The sequence below is a fragment of the Hemitrygon akajei genome, chromosome 5, assembly GCF_048418815.1.
Source record: "Hemitrygon akajei chromosome 5, sHemAka1.3, whole genome shotgun sequence".
NCBI classification, from domain to species: domain Eukaryota; kingdom Metazoa; phylum Chordata; class Chondrichthyes; order Myliobatiformes; family Dasyatidae; genus Hemitrygon; species Hemitrygon akajei.
Window position 1 is genome coordinate 9571500 of NC_133128.1, and position 25773 is coordinate 9597272.

Below are 25773 nucleotides of genomic sequence, written 5' to 3' on the forward strand. Positions count from 1 at the left end.
CAGGTAACACCATCCCGACTGTAACGCCAAGTAACACCATCCCGACTGTAAAGCCAGGTAACACCATCCCGACAGTAATGCCAGGTAACACCATCCCGACTGTAATGCCAGGTAACACCATCCTGAATGTAAAGTATGGTGGAGGTAGCATCATGTTCTGGGGATGCTTTTCCACATTAGGGACTGGAAATCTGGTCAGGATTGATGGGAAGATGAATGTTGATAAATAGAAAGAGATCCTGGGTAAAAAACCTGTTAGCTTCTGCCAGGAAGTTGGGAGGAAATTTGTCTTTCAGTGGAACAACAACCTGAAGCACACTGCCAGGTCAACTTAGGAGCAGCTTCAGACGAAAAAAAATGTCTTTAAGTGGACTAGTCAGAGTCCTGACCATATCCCAGTTTGAACGTCTCTGACAAGACCTGAAGATTGCTGTCGACCACCTCTCCCCAACTAACCTGGCATTTTTGGAGCAATTTTGTAAGGAGGAATGGGCAAATCTTGATCCATCACGTTATACAAAGCTTATCCAAAAAGACTACTGGCTGTAATAGCTACGAGAGATGGTTAAACTAAAGACCGAACAAAGGGGGATGAATACTTTCGAAGTGCTGACTTTCCTGTTTTTGTATTTTTTTGTTTTTCACTGTTGTTTGGGCTCTGCCGTGAAAAACGGAGCATGTGATTCACAAATAAAAATTCTCAGTTAAGTTGATCAAAATCCCTGGTTGTAATACTCATTAATGTGAACGAAGGGTTGAAGATGAATATTTTTTCAGCGTAGTATACGTCCAGATTGTGAGCAGTGCTTTTCAAATAAATGGCCTCAACATCTAAACCCTACATTAATAGTTAACAGGTCTAGCAAGAGTCATTCCATCATGAGGAAGCATTAAAACTTCTCTGGTTTAACCTCCTATGCTTCAGAATATGAATTGAATAGCCCCCCCCCCCATAATCTCCCATCCATGTACATCCAAATTTCCCTTCAATGTTGAAATCGAACCCACTTCCACCACTTCTACTGGAAGCACTTTCCACAAGTCTGAGTGAACAACTTCCCTCTCATGTTCCCCTTAAACATTTCATGTTTTACCCTTAGCCCATGACCTCTAGTCCCACCCAACCCAACATCGACGGCTCCTCGGTAGAGATCGTTAAGAGCACCAAATTTCTTGGTGTTCACCTGGCAGAGAATCTCACATGGTCCCTCAACACCAGTTCCATAGCAAAAAAAGCCCAGCAGCGCCTCTACTTTCTGCGAAGGCTGAGGAAAGTCCATCTCCTACCCCCCATCCTCATCATATTCTACAGGGGTTGTATTGAGAGCATCCTGAGCAGTTGCATCACTGCCTGGTTCGGAAATTGCACCATCTCGGATCGCAAGACCCTGCAGCGGATAGTGAGGTCAGCTGAGAAGATCATCGGGGTCTCTCTTCCCGCCGTTATGGACATTTACACTACATGCTGCATCCGCGAAGGAAACAGCATTATGAAGAACCCCACGCACCCCTCATACAAACTCTTCTCCCTCCTGCCATCTGGGAAAAGGCTCCAAAGCATCAGGTCTCTCACGACCAGACTATGTAACAGTTTCTTCCCCCAAGCTATCAGACTCCTCAATACCCAGAGCCTGGACTGACACCTTACTGCCCTATTGTCCTGTTTATTATTTATTGTAATGCCTGCACTGTTTTGTGCACTTTGTGCAGTCCTGGGTAGTCTAGTGTAGCTTTCTCTGTGTTGTTTTTTATGTCGTTCAGTCTAGTTTTTGTACTGTGTCATGTAGCACCATGGTCCTGAAAAACATCGTCTCATTTTTACTATGTACTGTACCAGCAGTTATGGTCGAAATGACAATAAAAGTGACTTGACTTGCCTTTAAAAGCCTGCTTGCATTTGCCCTATCTATACCTTTAATAATTTTGTTTACCTCTATCAAATCTCCCTTCACGCTGCAATTCAGCCATTCCTTATAATTCAGGTCCTCAAGTCCTGGAAGCATCCTTGTAAATGATCTGTGCACTCTTCCAATCTCATTGATATCAGTCCTGTAGGTTCATTCGTTCATTATATGCTGTGTCGTATGACATGGCCGATCATGATCTTTCCATTACCACGAGTGATTTTGGCAAATTTTTCTGCAGAAGTCATTGAATCCTAGAGTCATAGAAATGTACAGCACAGAAACATTCAGCCCATCTAGTCCATGCTGAAGTTATTTAAACTGCCTGTTCCTATCGACCTGCTCTGGGACCATAGCCCTCTATCCATATACCTGACCAAGTGGTTTGCCATTGCCCTCTACTGGGAAGAGTCTTTACCAGACAGATGACCCCAGCCATTATCAATACTCTTCAGAGGTTCATTTCATTTCGCATTTCCCCCTCCCCCCACTACTTCAAATCTCTTACTATCTTTCCTTTCAGTTAGTCCTGACGAAGGGTCTCGGCCCGAAACGTCGACAGCGCTTCTCCCTATAGATGCTGCCTAGCCTGCTGGGTTCTACCAGCATTTTGTGTGTGTTGTTGTTTGAATTTCCAGCATCTGCAGATTTCCTCATGTTTGCTTTTCAGAGATTGTCCGCCTGGCATCAGTGGTCACATAACCAGGACTTGTGATATGCATCAGCTGCTCATACGACCTACTCCCTGATTGGGCTTGGGGGGGTGGTGCTAAGCAAGTGCTACACTTTGCCCAAGAGTGACCTACAGGCTAGCAGAGGGGAGAAGTACCTTACACCTCTTTCGGTAGAGAAATATCTTCACCCCACCAGCTATCCTGTAGGTAAGTAACCAAAACTGCACCCAGTACTCCCAATATGACCAAACCATTGTCTTAAACTTTAACGTGTGCTTTCACCTAGATAGGCACAACAGTGGTTAGTGTGATGTTACGACGTTGGTGTTTGAAGTTCAATTTCAGCACAGCATCCTCTGTCACCATGTTTGTACATCCTTTCCAAGTGTGCATGGGTTTCCTCTGGGTGCTCCAGTTTCCTCCCACAGTCAAAGGCTACATCCACACCAGACCGGATAATTTTGAAAACGCCGGTTTCACGTAAAAATGATAGGCGTCCACACTACGCGTTTTTTGAAAATATCTCTGTCCACACTGAAACAGAGATTTCGGCGAATCTCCTGTTGCTGTGCATGCGCAGGACACATCTACCGAAAACAAGTGATGTGTTTGGTGTCGAATCTCGCTGTGAAAGTGCGCGTTTGTGTAGTTACAGACTAGAAGATCTTAAAACGATGGACAGCTGTTGGCTCTCGCACAGGAGAACTTAAAACTAAAAAAACAAATACTGGAGCGTATGGAGGCAACCGACAGGGAGTTCACGGACAGATTGACCCGGCTGACGACGAACACTGAAAAACTGACTAACTCTGTTGCATTAATAAAGCATTGTGTTAAATGTATAAAACATGCCTGCATCAGTGTTATCTTGTATTTCCATACAATGTTACATCAGGCTGTTACACATCTATTGTCAGAGAAGTACTTGCATAAATAGGTAAACCACCTTCATACGATCAAGGACAGAAAACAGGGCAAAGTGAGTACAGTGTTATTATTTATTCAGTAAGTTATGGGTCAAAGTATTTGGTGAGTACATTTCTAACTCTTCTGGCTTCAGTCTCTTTGCCGTCTGTTCTGAAATTGTTAGGTTGCGTTCAAGAATACAATGAAATAGCGCGCTGCCGTCTGATAGCGTTTTCAAAAGTCTCCGGTTACCCCCGTCCACACTGATCTGCCCGAGCAGCGTTTTCAAAAATACCCACCCTGGAAAGCGTTTCTGAAAAGCTCCGGTTTCAGGAGATGAAAATGCTGTTTTAGTCTGGATGGAGGGTAAAAACGAAGAGAAAAAGCTTTGGTTACAGATTTATCCAGCGTAGTGTGGATGTAGCCAAAGACAGTCATTTAGTAGGTTAATTAGTCACTGTAAATTGTGCTGTGATTAGGCTGTGCGGCTTAGTTGAATGAAAGAGCCAAAAGGGCCTATTCCATATTGTATCTCTAAACAAATAAATAATTTTTCCTTTAATGTCTTCATTACCTCTAGGTCACAAAACTTCTTGCATAAACAAAACTCACTGGTTTGACCTTTGATAGCTTCTGTTATCACTAAGCAAAATCTACTCATGCAGAATTTTAACGGTGGTTTTGGAAATATGCTTTTTTTTGCGGTATAAACCATATGGTGTCTGAACTTCAGAAGGTGCCACTGTTCTTCTGACTTGCTACATCCGGCTGATGGCTTAATTTGAAGACATTACAGAAGTAAGATCTAACTGGTGGATAATAATAGATTCCAGTTTTATCCACTAAGGAAAGCTGCCTTGATTGAGTACATGTTTTGTGAAAGAACATAACATGGTGCTGGTCCTTTGCCTCATAATGTGGTGTCGACAGTTGAACTGTGGACTGTATGGGAGCATAGTGGTTAGCACAACACTGTTACAGTGCCAGCGATTGGGCTCATTTCCTGCTGTCTTGCTCCACAATCCAAAGGCACATTAATTGGGCAGTGCAGGCTCATTTGTCTGGAAGGGCCTGTTAATGTGCTGTACCCTTAAATAAAATAACTCTAACTCTTCCCTCCCACAGGGCCTTCTATTTTTCTAACATCTGTGTGCCAGTCTAAGAATTTCTTAAATGTCCATAATGGATCTGCATCTCACCTGGCAAGATATTTCATGCACTCATCACTCACTGTGTAAAAAAAAACTTACCTCTGATATCTCCCCCCCCACCGCATACTTCCAAGATTTAAAGATTCATTTATCATCGAAGATTGTATAAATTATTCAACCTTGAGATTTGCTTGCTTACGGGCCGTCGCAAAGCAAAGGAGCCAAAAGAACGCAATTAAAGATATAAGACCAACCCCCGGTACACACAGAGAAAGAGAAAATCAAAAACAAATCAGGCAAACAGTGGAAGCAAGCAACAACAACAACAGCATTCCGAATCAAATTGGGTCCTCGGGTTCAAACCCCCAGAGCAGCCTGGAGTAGGCCCAAAGCCTCAGTATTCCAATCTACCCGGGCTGGCAGGTAAATTGTCTGAACAGCGGATTGCACCTCACATTAGGACTTGGGCTCTGCTGTGGCAAATCACTCCGGGTCTGGATGCACCACCCAGCCAACCACTCTGGATCTAGAGTTCACTGCAATCACCAATCACTTGAAAACCTCCTAGTATTACCTATTTCAGAAAAAAAGGGGGAGGAAAGAGCTATCAGACTCGTGAACAAAGCAGAATAAGATGCTGCAAAACAGAATAAAGGTAACCAAGTGTTCATCTTGTCATACAAGAAGTCCTTTCATGAGTCTAATAACAGTGGAATACATTTCAGTCTATGTTTTGATGTGCATATGATATTAAATGTATCTGAAACTGAATCCATCGATCAAATTTATTCCCCTCAACAACGTGTCCCGCTCCAGGGGATCAGCCCCTGACTTCTCCATGTGTCCTATGCAGCTCAAGTCTAACACAATCCATCCTGCACCTGAGCCTCAACTGCCACCTGACAGCTGCGTGTTAACGTGCAACACCATTCCCCAGCCGCGATCTAATCAGTGTGGTGTTCAGCAGGGGGTACGAGCTGAAGAAGAACAGCCACAAGTAGGCTGAGTTGGAAGCAGTGTGGTTTAGAGTCACGTTGCAACTTCAGGTGAATGTTGATGAGGCAGGACTCTGGTCTTCTGTCCCAGAGGTGAGAATTTCAGTGTTTGCTCAAGTGCTCCTCCTACTGGCTACTCAGGGAGGTACACCGCTGAAATCTGTTGATGAAATCCAGCAGTGGGTATGAGGAGAACAGAAGGTGGTAAGAGTGTAGCCAGAATAGCGAAAGAGGGGTGGGTATAGTTACCAGTGGGTAGAGAAAGTGATGCTTGTATTATCAGGTTGGAGGATGCACAGTCAGATGGTGAGGCAGAGTCGCGTAGTGGTTAGGAACTACTTAGGAAGTTAGGAAAAGGGGAAGTACGACGAGATCTAGGTGTCCTTGTTCATCAGTCACTGAAAGTAAGCATGCAGGTACAGCAGGCAGTGAAGAAAGCTCATGGCATGTTGGCCTTCATAACAAAGGGGGTTGAGCATAGGAGCAAAGAGGTCCTTCTGCAGCTGTATAGGGCCCTGGTGAGACCACACCTGGAGGATTGTGCTCAGTTTTGGTCTCCAAATTTGAGGAAGGACATTCTTGCTATTGAGGGAGTGCAGTGTAGGTTCACAAGGTTAATTCCCGGGATGGCGGGACTGTCATGTGTTGAAAGATTGGAGCGACTGGACTTGTATACACTGGAATTTAGAAGGATGAGAGGGGATCTGATTGAAACATATAAGATTATTAAGGGATTGGACACGCTGGAGGCAGGAAACATATTCCCGATGTTGGGGGAGTCCGGAACCAGAGGTCACAGTTTAAGAATAAGGGGTAGGCCATTTAGAACGGAGTTGAGGAAAAACTTTTTCACCCAGAGAGTTGTGGATCTGTGGAATGCTCTGCCTGTTCACCCTGTACACATCTGACTTCCAATATAACTCGGAGTCCTGCCATGTGCAGAAGTTCGCTGATGACACGGCCATAGTGGGGTGTGTCAGGAATGGACAGGAGGAGGAGTATAGGAAACTGATACAGGACTTTGTGATATGGTGCAACTCAAACTACCTGCGTCTCAATGTCACCAAGACCAAGGAGATGGTGGTGGACTTTAGGAGATCTAGGCCTCATATGGAGCCAGTGATCATTAATGGAGAATGTGTGGAGCAGGTTAAGACCTACAAGTATCTGGGAGTACAGTTGGACGAGAAGCTAGACTGGACTGCCAACACAGATGCCTTGTGCAGGAAGGCACAGTCGACTGTACTTCCTTAGAAGGTTGGCGTCATTCAATGTCTGCAGTGAGATGCTGAAGATGTTCTATAGGTCAGTTGTTGAGAGCGCCCTCTTCTTTGTGGTGGCGTGTTGGGGAGGAAGCATTAAGAAGAAGGACGCCTCACGTCTTAATAAGCTGATAAGGAAGGCGGGCTCTGTCGTGGGCAAAGTACTGGAGAGTTTAACATCGGTAGCTGAGCGAAGGGCGCTGAGTAGGCTACGGTCAATTATGGAAAACCCTGAACATCCTCTACATAGCACCATCCAGAGACAGAGAAGCAGTTTCAGCGACAGGTTACTGTCGATGCAATGCTCCTCAGACAGGATGAAGAGGTCAATACTCCCCAATGCCATTAGGCTTTACAATTCAACTGCCAGGACTTAAGAACTTTTTTTTAAAGCTATTATTAATGCTTTTTGAGTTAGTGATTTAGATGCATATCATATTATTACTGAGTTAAGTATTGTATGTAATGAGTTTTTGCTACAACAAGTGTATGGGACATTGGAAAAAATGTTGAATTTCCCCATGGGGATGAATAAAGTATCTATCTATCTATCTATCTATCTATCTATCTCAGAAGGCAGTGGAGGCCAATTCTCTGGATGCTTTCAAGAAAGAGTTAGATAGAGCTCTTAAAGATAGTGGAGTCAAGGGATATGGGGAGAAGGCAGGAACGGGGTACTGATTGTGGATGATCAGCCGTGATCACATTGAATGGTGGTGCTGGCTCGAAGGGCCGAATGGCTTACTCCTGCACCTATTGTCTATTGTCTATTAGCGAGTACAGGTTCAATTCCCGCCACTGCCTGTATAGTTTGTGGCCGAGTGGGTATCCTCCAGGTGCTCCAGCTTCCTCCCACAGTCCAAGGACGGTTAGTTGGCCATTGTAAATTGAATTGAATTGAATTGACTTTATTATTTACATCCTTCATACATGTGAGGAGTAAAAATCTTTACGTGATGTCTCCGTCTAAACGCACAAAGTGCAATTTATAGTAATTTATGATAAAATACATGTACAACAGGAGAGTCAATATAACATAGAAATAAAGTTGTGTCAGCATAAATCAAACAGTCTGATGGCCTGGTGGAAGAAGCTGTCCCGAAGCCTGTTGGTCCTGGCTTTTATGCTGCGGTACCGTTTCCCAGATGGTGACAGCTGGAACAGTTTGTGGTTGGGGTGACTCCAATGATCTTTCAGGCCCTTTTTACACACCTGTCTTTGTGAATGTCCAGAATCATGGGAAGCTCACAACTACAGATGTGCTGGGCTGTCCGCACCACTCTCTGCAGAGTCCTGTGATTGAGGGAAGTACAGTTTCCATACCAGGCAGTAATGCAGCCAGTCAGGGTGCTCTCAATTATGCCCCTGTAGAAAGTTCTTAGGATTTGGGGGCCCATACCAAACTTCCTCAACCGTTTGAGGTGAAAGAGGCGCTGTTGTGCCTTTTTCACCACACAGCCGGTGTGTACAGACCATGTGAGATCCTCGGTGATGTTTATGCCAAGGAACTTAAAGCTGTTCACCCTCTCAACCCCAGATCTATTGATGTCAATAGGCACAAGCCTGTCTCCATTCCTCCTGTAATCCACAACCAGCTCCTTTATATTTGTGACACTGAGGGAGAGGTTGTTTTCTTGACACCACTGTGTCAGAGAGATGACTTCTTCCCTGTAGGCCGCCTCATTATTATCTGAGATAAGGCCAATCAATGTCGTGCTGTCGGTAAATTTAATTAGCAGATTAGAGTTGTGGGTGGTGACACAGTGATGCACCATCAATAACTCTGAGACGTGGGTTAAGGTAGGCTTTTATTGGCTGGAAGAAAGCACAAGCAGCAAGCGACCATCACACAACATCCTGGAGACTGAGGAAGGGGCTGTGCCTCCAATCACCTTTATACCAGGGTCTGTGGGAGGGGCCACAGGAGCAGTCGGCGGGTGGCGGGGGGGGGGGGGGGGGGGGGGGGGATGTCCAGACAGATATATGTAGTTCACCACACACAGTCCTGGGTATACAGAGAATAAAGGAGGGGTTTAGGACACAGCCCTGAGGGGCACCTGTGTTGCAGGTCAGAGGGGTAGAGGTGAGGGAGCCCTACCACCTGCAGGCAATCTGATAAGAAGTCCAGGATCCAGCTACACAAGACAGGGTGAAGGCCGAGATCTCTGAGCTTCTTGTCGAGCCTGGAGGGAATTATGGTGTTGAATGCTGAACTGTAGTCCGAGACGGCATTCTCACATAAGCATCCTTCCTCTCCAGATGTGTAAGGACGGTGTGTAGAGCTGTAGCTATTGCATCATCTGTCGATCGGTTGTGTCGGTAGGCGAATTGCAGGGGATCCAGTCTGGGTGGTAGCAAGCTGCAGATGTAATCCTTGATGGATGTTTTGAAGCAGGAGAGCACTCTACACTGAGAGAGGGAGAGATTAAAAATGCCTGCAAGCACACCTGCCGGTTCTGCTGCGCACACTCTGAGTACCCACCCTGGGACGCCGTCCGGTCCTGCAGCATTGTGACTGCTCACTCACTGGAAACACCTGCGTCCTTCGGCCTCAGAGATGGCCAAGCTGCTGGCCGCGTCAATGGCTCTCTTCAGAGGCTCAGTGTTGGCGACATCGAATCGTGCATATTAGCTCGTCTGGGAGAGAGGCAGCGATACTGGAAACTCCACTGCGTTTAGCTTTGAAGTCTGCGATGGTGTGCAGACCTTGCCATAAGCTACGCGTGTTGCTGGTGGAGAGTTGAGTCTGAATCTTGTCCCTGTCTTGTCGTTTCGCTGCCTTGATGATTTTGCGCAGACCGTAGCTGCATTTCTTGAGTTCCCGTTGGTCACCGGCAATGTAAGCTCTGTGTTGCGCACTAAGTACAGGTCACATGGAACTGTTGATCCATGGTTCAACCCTGACCGATTTCTGGGGAACAACATCCTTGACGCACTTCTGGATGAAACTCGTGGCCCCTTCCGTGAACTCGGAGACATCCTCATCATGGAAGGCATTCCAGTCAACATTGTCAATGCAGTCCTGTGACATGGAGACCGATCGGTCGGACCAACATTTTTAATTATGGCCACCTCTTGTTTCAGCTTCTGCCTGTACTTCAGCAGCAACTAGACAGAGGAGTGATCCGACTTTCCAAACGGTGGATGGAGAAGCACTTTGTAAGCGTTGCGGAAGGGAGAGTAGCAGTGGTCGAGTATGCTATCTCCCCGTGTGCTCATCTTGATGTGTTGGCAAAACTTCGGAGAGACTTTAGTCAGTGATGCCCAATTAAAGTCTCTGGCAATGATGAAGGCAGCCTCTGGGTGCGCAGTCTCCAGGGTGCTGATGGTCTTATACAGTTCCTTGAGAGCCCACGGGAGAATGTTCACTGCTGTGATGATAACAGCCGTGAACTCCCTAGGCAGCCAGAAAGGTCTACACAGCAACACCAGGTACTCCAGATCCAGGGAACAAAAGGAGTTGAGAACATGCACTTTCCGAGGGTCGCACCAGGCATTATTGACCATGAAGTATACCCCGCCTCCTTTACTCTTCCCAGAGAGGTTCTTTGACCTGTCCACCCAGAACAGGGAGAACCCAAAGGGCTCGATGACATGACCCAGTATCTTCTCCGTCAGCCAGGTCTCCACGAAGCACAAGACATTACATTTCTTTGTTTCCCACTGATAAGAGATTGTGGCTCTCAGTTTGCACAGTTTATTGTCCAGGGACTGAACGTTAGCCAGGGCTAAATTGTCCTATGATTAGGCTAGGATTAAATTGGGGATTGCTAGGCGATGTGTCTCGAAGGGGCGGGAAGGCCTAATCTGCACAGTATCTGAATAAAATGAAGAAACTGTGAGGTGATGCTCCTCCAACCTGAGAATTGCCTCATTGTGACAGTGAGGAGGCCACGTGCTGACATAGCAGAGTGGGCTTGGATTGGAGATTGGAATTAAAATGGTTGGCCACCTGGAATTCCTCCTCTTTGTGAATGGAGCAAAGTTGCTGGACAAAATGGTCCCCCAATCTACATTGGGTCTCGCTGATGTAGAGAAGCCACACAGGGAGCACTGCATACAGTAGAAACCCTAACAGACTCGCAGGTGAAGTATTGCTTCACCTGGAAGGCCCTGATTGGTCTGGATAGCCTCCAACCTGACATCGGTTTCTCTAACTTCCAGTAACTTAACACTCCTCACCCTTCACTCTCTTTCCATTCCCCAATTCTGGCTCCCCTCTTCTTCTCACCTGCCTATCATCTCTCTCTGATGACCCTCCTCCTTCTCTTTCTCCCCAGGTCTATTCATTTCTCGTATCAGATTCCATCTTTTTCAGCCCTTTACCTTTTCCACCTATCAAATCCCAGCTTCTGACTTCACCCCTGCTCCCCCACCCAGCTACCTTTCCCCTCACCTGGTCTAACCTATCGCCTGCCAGATTGTACTTGTCCCCCTCCTCCCACCTTCTAATTCTGGCTTCTTCCCTCTTACTCTCCAATTGTGATGAAGGATCTTCCTCCAAAGTGTCAACTATTTATTCCTTTCAATAGATTTTGTCCGATCTGCTGAGTTCCCCCAGCACTTTGTGTGTGTTGTTTGGATGAAGGTGTTCAGTGTTGGTGGCCCTTCTATCGTATATTCTATAGAATCAGGCAGCATTTATGGGAAAGAGTACAGCCAACGTTTCGGGCTGTGACCCTTCAACGGGACTGGAGAAAAAAATGATGAGAAGTCGATTTAAAAGGTGGGGGGAGGGGAGGGAGAAACACACAAGGTGATAGGTGAAACCTGGAGGGGGTGAGATAAAATGTTGAGCTGGGAAGTTGAATGGTGAAAGAGATACAAGGCTGGAGAAGGGGGAATCTGATAGGGGAGGACAGAAGGCCATGGAAGAAAGAAGAGGGGTGTGGAACACCAGAGGGAGGTGACGGGCGGGCAAGGAGATAAGGTCAGAGAGGAAAAAGGGGATGTGGAATGGTGAAGGAGAGGGGTAGGCCACTACCAGAAGTTCGAGAAACCGATGTTCATACCATCAGGTTGGAGGCTACCCAAGTGGAATATAAGATGTTGTACCTCCAACCTGGGTTCTCTCCGTCTCCATCTCTAGAGACGGTTTATCTCCCGATGACTATTACAAACCCATGATCTCTCACATCTACCTGGACTATACCTCCTTCCACCCTTTTACTTGCAAAAACACCATACCCTTCTCTCAATTCCTCCGGCTCTGCCGCATCTGCTCTCGGGATGAGGCTTTTCATTCCAGAACGAAGGAGGTGTCCTCCTTCATCAAAGAAAGGGGCTTCTCTTCCTTCATCATCAAGGTTGCCCTCAACCGCATCTCTTCCATTTCATGCAAGTCTGCTCTCACACAGTCGAGGGAGCTTGCTCTGGGGCCTGGACCCTACTACCTTGACCTTACCAATCTGGTCTGGCACTTAAATTGATTGAGCCTGAGGTCTTCCTTGCCCTCGGTGAGGTGCCTGCTGCCTCGCCTCCCTTGGTTGTGCCATGTCAAATTGCCTCCAATTCCAAACAGAAGTTATAGACTTTGCTTGCGTTGATCATTTTCCAGAAAAAGAGCGATTAACAAAGCATTTAGTTGTTTTCCTTGATTCATCAGCCTCCAGGTGGAAGTTAAGATGGCGCGGTCAGCAGGTCACGCGGCATTCATGGAGAGGAATAAACAGCCAATGCTTCAGCCCGAGACATTTCACCAGGATTCCTCTCCATAGACACTTCCCGACCTTCTAGGCTCCTTCACAGTTTTATTCCCACTAGGGAGGAGGTACAGGAGTCAGAATACACACTCTCAGTTTCAGGAACAGTTTCTTTCCCTCTGCTATCTGACTTCTGAATGGACGATAAACACTAACTTACTTCTTCTTCTGTTTTTGCATGATTTATTGATCCCTTATATTTCTTATTGTAACCTGTAGTGTTTTAATGTATTGCTCTGTACTGCTGCTGCAAGACGTCAAAGTTCTCAGCAGGGTTACTCCAGCGATAATAAGTACGACAGAGCGACATCGGGAGACAAATCATTCTCCACAAACACACGGTAAGCCTCCACCACAGAGCACAACCAGAGACCCCTTTAAAACAATCATAGAAAGCAGGAAACTCGTGCCAGTCTCAATAAACAGAAAGCGCCAGGGTTTAATGGCTCTAACAGTCAGTAAATACAGGTGATCCAGAAGCTGAGAAGCTCAGCACTCTACGGCTTGCCACAGAGGCCGCGGGGCTCACAACAACCTCACTATTTCTGGTGTATTTTATGTATTGCACTACACTACTGCTGCAGAACAGCAAACTCCACAACACCTGCTGGAGATACTAATAACTTGCATGACCCCCACGCCAGTCACAACCCCTTTCGTCACTGGGCACAGTCTAGAATTCATTCATTCACTTGTTACTCGCATGATCACGATTGTTCTTGGCAAACTTTTCTACAGAAGTGGCTTGCCATTGCCTTCTTCTGGGCAGTGTCTTTACAAGGCCCCAGCCATTATCAATACTCCTCAGAGATTGTCTGTCTGGTGTCAGTGGTCGCATAACCAGGACTTGTGATCTGCACCGGCTGCTCGTACCACTTGCTTCACGAGAGCCTGATTAGGGAGCTAAGCAGGTGCTAAACAGTGTTCAAAGGCGACTTGCAGGCTAGCAAAGGGCAGGAGTGCCTTTCATCTGCTTTAGTAGAGACGTATTTCCACTTCACCAAGATAGTCTCTAATTAGTTACCTTAATTATTTAATTTAGACAAATGTGTTGCAATCTAGTGAAACTACAGCAGGATATACGGAGTAAAATGCAGTTGGACCCTCACCATTCAGGCCATGCTCACTTTTCACTAGTCAGAATCCTTCCTTAATGCTTCAGCTAAAACTCCCTTTGCTGTTTCGTACAGTCAAGAACCTGAGGGCTAAGGCAACCACGGGAAAACATATGTTCTATAATCCACACGATTCCTACTCAGCCAGTACTGTGCAAAAGTCTTAGGCACTCTAGATTTTTATATGGTATCAGATGGTATGGTCTCCACAGAGCCTTGATCTCAACATCACCGAGGCTGTCTGGAATTACCCGGAGAGACAAGAGCAACCGAGGCAGCCGAAGTCTGCAGAACTGTGACAAGTTCTCCAAGATGCTTGGTGGTGTGTATATAATATTTCAGTTATATTTGAGTAATCTTGTATATATATTGCTTGATTGAGAAACAGAATCAGATTTAATATCACCAGCATATGTTGTGATACAACAGCAGTACAACGAAATAAACGATAAATAAATATAGAGAAAAAACTGGGTTACGTTAAGTATATATATATGTCTATTAAATAGTTAAGTTAAAATAAGTAGTGCCAAATAACAGGAATAAAAAAGTAGTGAGGTAGTTCTCATGGGTTCAATGTCTATCTAGAAACTGGATGGCGGAAGAGAAGAGGCTGTTCCTGAATTGTTGAGTGTGTTATGTCCAGCCCAATGATAACAGTGTGAAGAGAGCATGTCCTGGGTGATGGGATCCTTAGTAATGGACACCACCTTCCTGAGGCACTGCTCCTTGAAGATGTCTTGGATATTACAGAGGCTGGTACCCATGATAGAGCTGACTAATTTTACAAGTTTCTGCAGCTTAAAAGAAACACTTGAAAATGCTAATCATTTGAAGTTCCAAAACATAATGCTTGGAACAACCTACAAACAAATTTTCTTATTGAAAGCATCTTCACTTTACAGATTGTCCTACATGTGCCTAAGACTTTTGCACAGTACTGTATCGAGTTACAGTCAGGTACGTCTGGAGCAAGGATGTAGTCAGGATTCGACAGGAAGCATCTGCAGGAAACATTCAATGAGATAAAAGGGCGAACTTTATGGAAAATCACAAAACATGCAACTCCTCCATAATCCAACTGGACAAATTAAAAGACGGCGTCCATCATTAAGGACCCCCCATCATCGAGGTCATGCTCTCTTCTTATTACGACCATCAGGGAACCTGAAAGCACACACTCAACACTTTAGGAACAATTTCTTCCCCTCTGCCAACAGATTTCTGAATGGTTAATGAAGCAATTTATCAGTTAATGAACATTACCTCAGTAGTTTTGCTCTGCTTTTGCACACTTATTTGATTTTGACATATATTTCTTATTGTAATGTATTGTATTTTAATGCATTGCACTGTACCGCTGTCTCAAAGCAACAATTTTCATGACATGTGTCAGTGATAATAAACCTGATTCTGATTCTGAAGGGTACACTGTAAAAGCAGCCCCCAGATAATGTAAGTGTAATGTTCCTGAGAACTGTGCCTAAGCCAATTTCTCTGTAAGTCAGAAAACATTGTTTTCCTTTGGTAAACAATACAATATTGCTTCAGGTACACTTGCTATGAATTGGTAAATTGGTTTACTATTATCACCTGTGTCACTGTACAGTGAAAAGCCTGTTTTACATACTGTTCACACAGATTAATTCATTACACAGTACATTGAGATAGAACAAAGTAAAACAATAAGAGTGGAGAACAAAGTGTCCAAAGAACAAAATACCCAGAGCCTGGACTGACACCAACTTACTGCTCTCTACTGTGCCTATTGTCTTGTTTATTATTTATTGTAATGCCTGCAACTGTTTTGTGCACTTTATGCAGTCCTGGGTAGGTCTGTAGCCTAATGTAGTTTTTGTTTTGTTTTACGTAGTTCAGTGTAGTTTTTGGTACTGTTTCATTGTAGCACCATGGCCCTGAAAAACGTTGTCTCGTTTTTACTGTGTACCGTACGAGCAGTAATGGTCGAAATGACAATGAAAATGACTTGACTATGCACTGGTCCTCTCCACAGCTGCACTGTTTCATTCTCCATCAGACGGTGTCGCTGCTGCTGGTTGACAACGACGGCCACGATTAAGTGATTTCTTGCCCCGCCGGCACCCGCGATCTTTTCGCCTCCCCTGGCGCCATGCACGCCGGTACTCGTAGTCCATAATTGACGCAACTGTCAAGGAACGGGACGGGGAATCCGGAACAATAGACTACAGTTCCCATCGAGCCGTGCGGCGTGCAGCTAAGGGTTTGTCATCGTTGTGAGGAGAGTTGTGACGAGCCGGCACTGACGGGACACCATGGCCGGGGCAATGGCAATCCTGGGTGAGTGGCCGTTCTGTATGTGGTTGGAGGGAATGAGAGAGCGGCGTCCGGGTTCCCGGCTGCTGAGGGCAGGCGGTGCCCGCTACCCGGCCGGTTTGTCGGAAATGAGGACCCGGAACCGGCCTGTATCCCGGAGGTTGGCTGTGGCCCCGAACCCGTCTCCTATCCTGGGCGGGGAATCCCGAACCCTGCCCGTATCCTGGGGCTGGGGAGAGTGGTATTTTCTCATTTCCAGTCGAGGGGTCTTCCTGCTTCTCATTCGTGGTAACGCAGCTCCCTGCCGGAGAACCCCATCTTCCCCGCCTTCACTTCACTGTTGCCACAGTTCAGGCCATAAGCTGTTGCTAGTTAAATTATAGAAACTATAATACAAGCTACGCAAGCAACATGAGGTAATTATTTATCAGTGTTTAGCAGCCCGTACCAGACACAAACATAACCTCTGAGTAATGTGTTTAAGAGGCTCATGAATATGTCGGGAATGGGGGATTAGGGATCGTGTGCAGGGAGAAGCAGTTTGACATGTCGTTTGAATGTCCAGCATCTGCAGATTTCCTCGTGTTGACATGTCGGTCCATGGCCTCCTCTTTTGCCACGATGAGGGCACAGTCAGGTTGGCGGAGCAACACCTCATATTCGGTCTATTATGGCTGCAGACTTGTACTCCCTTAACTTTCTCAAGATCAGAATCACTTTATTGCCAGAATGTGAAACATACCAGAATTGATTGCGGTTCAGTGCCAAGCATGAAACCCAGGACAATACCATAACAGACAACACAACAGCAACCAACAATTTACAAGTACAAACAGCCATGAGCAATCAACAGTTAACAGAACAGTCACATGTGCAAACATTAATAATCTAACTTTAATAAATGTGAGCATATGAACAAACTCAATAATTATCAACAGAGCCAGGAAAGCAGGAAAGACCAGTTAACGGATGTGGTGCAGGGACAGTCTTGTACTTTCTCGAAACAATCCCTCTCCAGAACACCATCTTGTCCTACAGACCTCCATTTTATTTTAGCATTTGCCAAGGAGGAATTGCATTACAGGAACACGGACATCGTGGTTCAAATAACGTCATGCTTACTTGCCTTGTGTGGTTTTGTGCATTATGCTTGTCTATAATATTTGTATTGATTAATATCCTGTTCCTTCTGGTTATAATATTTCATATTTCCTTCCAACATGGAACCTTTGCAAGTCTATCAGGTTTTCGACAGGGAATGGCATGATAGCTTCACTGTTAACGTAGTTGCTCTACATGACATCTGTAAGATTGGGGTTCGATTCCTGCTGCTGAATGTAAGGAATTTGTACGTTTTCCCCATGACCCCTCTGGTTTCCTCCCACGTATGAGTCGGAGTTAGTGAGCCGTGGGCATACTATGTTGGCGGCATTTGCAGGCTGCGCAATACAGTCATCTATCATTTGATTGGACGCAAATGGCGCATTTATGTTTTGATGTACATGTGACAAATTAAGCTAATCTAATCTAATCTCTGCCTGTGCAGAACACTCATTTCCCGACCAGTTATGTATTTTTAAATTTTATTCATTGAGGCACAGCGTGGAATAGTTCCTTGCGGCCCTTCAAGCCGCGCCACCCAGCGACCCCCAATTGAACACTGGCCTAATCACAGGACAGTTTCAATGACAATTTACCTCCAACCAATGCGTCTTTGGACTGTGGCAGGAAACCGGAGCACCTCGAGGAAACCCACGCGGTCGGGAGAAGAACGTACAAGCCCCTTGCACAAATACCCTACTTCCCATCGACTTCCATCAGATTTTCCAATCCCTAAGTTTTCTTGTCCTCATCACCCTTTGCATAACCACGTTTCATTTGAATATCCTAAAAGCAGTGGATATTTGCCACTTAACCCACCAATCAGATCCAAGACCAAACAGTAGCAAATCCATGTGTTGGCAGGGGGATGTGCAAACTCCACACAGACAGCACCAGAGGTTGATTGAAACCGGGTCGCTGGAGCTGTAAAGCTGTGGCTGGACTCTGCTCTGTAGTTCTGCCCTTGAATATAGATAGCAACATAGACATGGAGTTCAAGTTTATTGTCATCTGACTGTACATAGATGCAACCAATTGAAACAATGTTTAGCTGGACCTCTGTGCATCCACAAAGTATATATAAAACACCCAGCACATACAACTAAATATTACCATAAATGTTAATGAAATATTATTCAAAATGCATATAGAGTACAGCACAGGTAAACAGTAAAGTAAGCAGCTTGCTGTCCTAGTGACCAGACCTCGGTGGTGACAGGGTATTCATTAGTCTCACGGCATGAGGGAAGAAGCTGTTACCCAATCTGACAGTCCTAGTCCTGATGCTCCTGTACTTCCTTCCTAAGATGGGAAATAATTTTCCCCCTGTGGGGTCAAATAAATTGTAGGGTGAGTGGAAGGGATTCTGAACAAGCTATGGGCCCTTTGTATACAATGCTCCTGGTAAATGTCACATTTTGGAGGGGGGGTGGTTGGAGGCAAGGATATCTACTGCACAGAAACCAGGCAAGTGGTTGCTTCTTGTGTGGAGACCTGTCTGTGATGTGCACACAGTACAGTTGCTAGACAGTAGCAGTATTGTTAAGACATTATAGTGCGTGTTTATCTCTAGAGATCTGTTGCTCAGGTTTTTAATAATAAACTATAGAACATTACTCAGACATTGGCATTTATGTGTATTAGAGATCAGTCTAATCATTAGAGATCTGTCCATTGTTCTCTAGTAGTTATGTTGTATTGAACTGTTTGGATTCTTCACATTTGAAATACATGATCCAAATATACACCTATAAAACAGTTAATTGATACCATTGGGTCCTGATGCTTTTATGATCGAGAGGTTCTTTAGAAGACTAGAATGAAGTATAAAACTTGTTGATTATGTTTTATATAAATTCCTCCAGCAGCTTGTGTGTATTGTTCTGGATTTCCATTATCTGCAGAATGTCTTGTGCTTATGATCATTTTCTGCCTTTGTAACAATTAATAAAACAAACAAGAAAGAGGAGCTGAGAGGGCAAAGGAATGAAAAATGAAGAAAAAAGCAGCCGTGGTCATGTCATACTCATTCTAGAGATCAAAATTCCTGTGATAATGGTGGTTGTCCGTTATCTCTGACGATGACAGGAAACCTATGTGAGAGGCTTTTTTAAAGTGGAAAAGCCATTGCACTGGTTCAGTTCCACTCTCTTGACCTCAGAAGTCTGAGTCCAGTGGTACGACGAAGGGTCACCAGCCGGAGTCTTCCTTGGTTGCCGTGGTTGACCATGACATCGTCTATGCCTTGTCCTGCCCTTCCCTATCCACGGAGTGTTGCAGAACTTCCCTCCTGACCTTGGGATCTCACTGGAGATCTTATCTGCCCAGTCTGCTAGAATTAACTTTGCTTGGTGGGATATGCATGTTCCTACCAGTTGATCACAATTAACCTGTAAAGCAGCCAGATTCAACTACTGTGACATTTGCTATGGAAAACTAAGAAATCTCTCAAAATACAGAAGCAACTGTCCGTAATTACTGGAAAATTCACCAAACAATTACATGTATATAGATGATTATATAAAAATACAAACAAACATAGGAAAGTTGAATTACAAAAATACCAATTCTACACCCCAATCCAATGATACCTTTACTTACATGTAGACTGAGGAATGATATTTATATATACATTTTTGCGGATTATTTTAGATGTGCTCTCAGTGAACATTTTATTAGGTACAGAGTGGAACCTGATGTGGTCTTCTGCATCTGTAGCCCATCCACTTCAAGGTTTGATGAGCTTTGCATTCAGATGCTCCTTTACACACCATTGTTGTAATGTGTGTTTGAGTTACTGTTCCCTTCCTGTCAGCTTGAACCAGTCTCTCTATTCGCCGACCATTCTCATTAGGAAGGTGTTTTTGTGCAGAGCACTGCGGCTCACTGTATGTTTTTTTTTACTTTGTTTACACACCATTCTCTGTGAACTCTGAGACTGTTGTGCGTTTGGGAGAAAAAAAAATCAATCCCAGGAGGTTAGCAGTTTCTGAGATACTCGGACCACCCTGTCTGGCACCAACAATCATTCCACAATTAAAGTCACATAGATGACATATCTTCCCCATTCTGATGTTTCCTGAACAACAACTGAACCTCTTTTCCATGTCTGCATGATTCTATTCACTGAGTGGCAATCCAATGATTGGCTGATGAGATATTTGCATTAACGAACAGCTGTACAGGTGAGCCTAATAAAGTGGCCACTGAGAACCTGTGCTACCTGTGTTTGAGTGCAGGATCTATCAGTGGCAATGAGTCTAATTCTGTGATCTTCACCTGCTTAAGTAGTGCACTCGTCATCTTTGAGTGCTGAAGGTGACCCTGTAAAGAGATGGATGCTGTTTCTGTTGAATTAGCTCCAGAGGAAACAGAAAATTGAACGGAATGTAAACACCCCTTAAAATAGTAACTTTGAAAGTGTGGTTTTGTTGACCCAGGTTCTGTGTGAGTTAGTTACTGGAGATTATGGATAAATAATCTTATGTGTATAGATTCTTCACTCCCAGTACCCCTGATAACAGAGCGAATTAAAAGTATTTTTTTCCAGATGCCATTCAGAGTGTTTAGTGCAAAGGCATGTTTTGATGACGGACATTAGTTAAGTAAATGAACATTTGCAGTAATCAAAGTTGAACAAAACAGTGCGGAATATAAAAGTGTTACTCAAGGGCGTGACCTTCTTCACCGTATATAGTATATAGCAGCAGTGGAGGGGGGATTAGTTAGAGGTATACATAATGATGAGAGGTGTAGTTAGGGTAAATGTAAGCAGGCTTTTTCTATTTGAGGTTGGGTGGGACTACAACAGTTAAGGGTGAAAGCTGAAATGTTTCGGGGCACCATGAGGGGAAGCTTCTCTCAGAGGGTCGTGAGAGTGTGGAATGAGCTGCCAGTGCTAGTGGTGTATGGGAGCTCGATTTCACATTTTAAAAGAAGTTTGGATAGGTACATGGATGGAAGGGGTATGGAGAGTGAGGCCTGGGTACAGGTCGATGGGATCAGGTTATTTAAATAGTTCAGCACAGACCAGATGGGCCTAAGGGCCTGTCACTGTGCTGCAATTTTCTGTGACTTTGTCTCGTATTTATTGAGATACAGTGCAGAACAGGCTCCCTGGCCCTTCAAGTCGTACCACCTGGCAATCCCCCATTGTAAACCTCGCCTGTTCATGGGATATTTTACAATAATGAATCAACCTACCAACCGGTACGTCTTTGGACTGTGGGAGGAAACGGGAGCACTCGGAGGAAACTCGCTGTCGCAGGGAGAACGTACAACTACTTACAGGCAGCAGAGGGAATTGAACCCCAGGTCGCTAATACTATCAAGTGTTCTACTAACCATGCTTTACAGTCCAGTGCACACGAGATGCTGCAGGAACTCAGCAAACCAAAAAAGCGTGTATGGAAACGAATAAACCGTCAACATTTTGAGCCGAGACACTTCATCAAGACTAATGAAAGATTGACTGTTTATTCACTTCCATAGACGCTGAGTTTCCTCCAGCATTTTGTGTGTGTTGCTCTGGATTTCCAGCATTTGCAGAATCTCTTGTGTTTCTATTTAGAATCAGAATGAGGTCTATTGTCATGAACATATGTTGTGAAATTTGTCGTTTTGTGGCAGCAATACTATGCAAAGAATAAAAAATTATAAATTACAATAAGAATATACAGAAAATAAATAGTGAGGTAGTGTTTATGAATTCATGGTCCGTTCAGAAATCTGATGGCAAAGGCAAGAAGTTTGCTTATTTATTTACAGGTGCCATGTGGTTACAGGCCCTTCTGGTTCAATGATCCCGCGCTGCCCAGTTGCACCCTTATGACCAATTAACCTACTAACCTGTACGTCTTTGGAATGTGTGAGGAAACCAGACTGGTGAAAACTGGTTATACTGGTAAAAACCCATTAAAACCGGTTTATACCTGTAAAAACTGTTTTAAAACCGGTTAAAACCAGTTTATACTGGTTAAAATTGGTTTATACTGGTAAATACTGGTTTATACTGGCTTATACTGGTTAAAACTGGTTTATACTGGTTTTAAAACTGGTTAAAACAGGATAAGGCCAGTTTATACTGGTTAAAACTGGTTTATACTGGTTAAAACTGGTTTAAAGCATACGTACACAATGCTGGAAGCACTCAGCAGGTCAGGCAGCATCCGTGAGAAAAGTGTAGCCAATGTGTCGGGCCGAGACCAACTGGTTTAAACAGGTTTATACTGATTAAAACAGGTTATCACCGGTTTTTGCTGGTAAAAGCCGGTTAAAACTGGTTTATGCTGGTTAAAAACCGTTTAACCAGTTTATACTAGTAAAAAACCAGTTACAACCGGTTTATACTGGTAAAAAAAACAGTTAAAAGCAGTTTATACTGGTTACAACACACACAAAATGCTGGTAGAATCCAGCAGGCTAGGCAGCATCTATAGGGAGAAGCGCTGTCGACGTTTCGGGCCGAGACCCTTCGTCAGGACTCACTGAAAGGAAAGATAGTAAGAGATTTGAAAGTAGAGGGGGGAGGGAGAAATGCGAAATGATAGAAGACCGGAGGGGGTGGGATGAAGCTAAGAGCTGGAAAGGTGAATGGCGAAAGTGATACAGAGCTGGAGAAGGGAAAGGATCATGGGACGGGAGGTCTAGGGAGAAAGAAAGGGGGGGGGGAGCACCAGAGGGAGATGGAGAACAGGCAAACAACTAAATATGTCAGGGATGGGGTAAGAAGGGAAGGAGGGGCATTAACGGAAGTTAGAGAAATCAATGTTCATGCCATCAAGTTGGAGGCTACCCAGCCGGTATATAAGGTGTTGTTCCTCCAACCTGAGTTTGGATTCATTTTGACCATAGAGGAGGCCATGGATAGACATATCAGAATGGGAATGGGACGTGGAATTAAAATGTGTGGCCACCGGGAGATCCTGCTTTTTCTGGCGGACCGAGCGTAGGCGTTCAGTGAAATGGTCTCCCAGTCTGCGTCGGGTCTTGCCAATATATAAAAGGCCACACCGGGAGCACCGGACGCAGTATACCACACCAGCCGACTCACAGGTGAAGTGTCGCCTCACCTGGAAGGACTGTCTGGGGCCCTGAATGGTGGTGAGGGAGGAGGTGTAAGGGCAGGTGTAGCACTTGTTCCGTTTACAAGGATAAGTGCCAGGAGGGAGATCGGTGGGAAGGGATGGGGGGGACGAGTGGACAAGGGAGTTGCGTAGGGAGCGATCCCTGTGAAAAGCAGAAAGCGGGGGAGGGAAAAATGTGTTTGGTAGTGGGATCCCGTTGGAGGTGGCGGAAGTTACGGAGAATTATATGTTGGACCTGGAGGCTAGTGGGGTGGTAGGTAAGGACAAGGGGAACCCTATCCCGAGTGGGGTGGCGGGTGGATAGGGTGAGGGCAGATGTGCGGGAAATGGGAGAGATGCGTTTGAGAGCAGAGTTGATGGATAGGGTGAGGGCAGATGTGCGGGAAATGGGAGAGATGCGTTTGAGAGCAGAGTTGATGGTGGAAGAAGGGAAGTCGCTTTGCTTAAAAAAGGAAAACATCTCCTTCATCCTGGAAGTGTTGCACAAGGACTCGTAAGTCCCACTGTACCTCTGATGCTTGAATTTTCTCCCCATTTATATAATAGTTCACACTATTGTTCCTTTTACCAAAATGCATTATCCAGGACCATGCCAGAATCAAGTGATTCTTGAAAGATCATGACCAATGCATCCGTTATCTCTTCAGCAACCTCTCAGGACTCTGGGATGTCATCCATCTGGTCCAGGTGACTTATCTACCTTAAGACCTTTGAGTTTGCCTCACAGTTTTTCCTTTGTAATAGCAATGGCACTCATTCCTGCTCCCTGATACTCTCAGACCTCTGACACACTGCTAGTGTCTTCCATAATGAATATTGATGCAAAGTACCCATTAAGTTCATCTGCCATTTCATTTTCCAGTGGTCCCATATTAACTCTCATCTCCTTTTTACTCTTTATATAACTGGAAAAAAACTTCTAGTATCCTGCTTTTTATTAATTGGCTGGTTTACCCTCATGTTTTATCTTTACCTTTTGTTGGATTTTAAAAGCTTCTCAATCATCCAACTTCCCAGTCACTTTTACTATGTTATTTATATGCCCTCTCCTTGGCTTTTATGCGGTCCTCAACTTCCCTTGTCAGCCGTGGTTGCCTACCTTGCCATTTGTGAATTTCTTCTGTGGGACTTGTCTATCCTGCACTTTGTGAACTATTCTCAGAAACTTAATCCGTCTCTGCTCTGCTGTCATCTCCGCCAGTATCCCCCTCCAATCCCCCTGGGCAAGCTCCTCTTTCATGCCTCTGTAATTCCCTTTATTCAATTGCAATACTGATGCATGTGACTTATGCTTCTCTCTCTCAAATTGTAGTATGAGTTCAGTCATATTATGATACCTGCCTCCTACTGGTTCCTTTACATTAAGCTCCCTAATATGATCTGGGTTATTACACAACATTCAATCTAAGATAACCCTTTCCCAAGTAGGCTCAAGAACAGGCTGCTCTTCATAGACATTCAACAAATTCCCTCTCTTGTGATCTGACAACAACCTGATTTTCCCATCCCCTTGCATATTGAAGTCCCCTATTACAATTGTGTCATTACCCTTATTACATACCTTTTCCAGCTCCCTTTGTAATTTCAACCCCACACCTTGGCTACTATTTGGAGGCCTGTATGTAATTCCCATAATGGATTTTTTTACCCTTGCAGTTTCTTAACTCCACCCACAAAGATTCAACATTCTGTGACCCTATGTCACCTCTTTCTGAAGGTGTAATTCCATCTCTTACCAACAGAGCCACACAATTGCCTATGCCTTTCTGCATGTTCTTTCGTTACAAAGTACAGTCGGCCCTCCTTATCTGCAGATTCTGCATACGCGAATTCAACCGACCGTGAATCGCGAAAACCCGAAAGTGCTCTTCCAGCACTTGTTCGAGCATGTACAGACTTTTTTTCCTTGTCATTATTCCCTAAACAATGCAGTATAACAACCATTTTACAGAGCATTTACATTGTATTAGGTATTATAAGTAATCTAGAGATGATTTAAAGTATATGGGAAGATATGCGTGGGTTATTGTGCATCGGGATTGAAAAAATTGGAAGTTCTCTTACTAAGTAAGTCGGAACAGGAACATCCGGTATTATTTAGTGTCAGTTACTCAAACATTTGTCTTAGTATATAGTATATATTTTACCTTTCTATGTAAATAAAACACTTAAGAACGTATGTTTCAGCGCCGGGCTCGGGAAGTTCCAGAGTTCGATCTAGTGACAGATCACTATGGAGTGCACTCTCCACTGTGTCGGGTTGATGTGGAGGATCAAAACCCCAAAACCCAATAATTAAACCACTGCATTGCTTAGTAATAATTGTAGCTTTCATCGGGGCAGAGCCTTTCTCACTTTATCCTTTAAAATTGTTCCGATTGTTGACTGACATGGCCTAACGCTGTCATAATAGTTGGGAATGGACCCAAATAAAGGACACAGACACTGAAGTACTAGGAACAGGACGGGACAGTTTGCAGACTAGGCTAGGGAAGCAGGAACAGGATGAGGGACTGGGAACAAGGAGCCTCAGCGTGGACTCCGAGCCCGAGACTGTACCAGGACCCAGAACCTGGGTCTTG

At 44.8% G+C, this 25773-nt stretch overlaps 1 protein-coding gene across 1 annotated transcript in view; it reads left to right on the forward strand.

The window, feature by feature from the left end:
• Positions 1 to 15945: 15945 nt before the first annotated feature.
• Positions 15946 to 25773, forward strand: part of hspa13 (heat shock protein 70 family, member 13) — a 38768-nt gene continuing 28940 nt past the window's right edge. Inside the window, exon 1 of the mRNA XM_073044817.1 lies at positions 15946 to 16028. Within this exon, the coding sequence (XP_072900918.1) occupies positions 16004 to 16028 (25 nt within the window). The 5' untranslated portion in view covers positions 15946 to 16003. The remainder of the gene's footprint in view (positions 16029 to 25773) is intronic.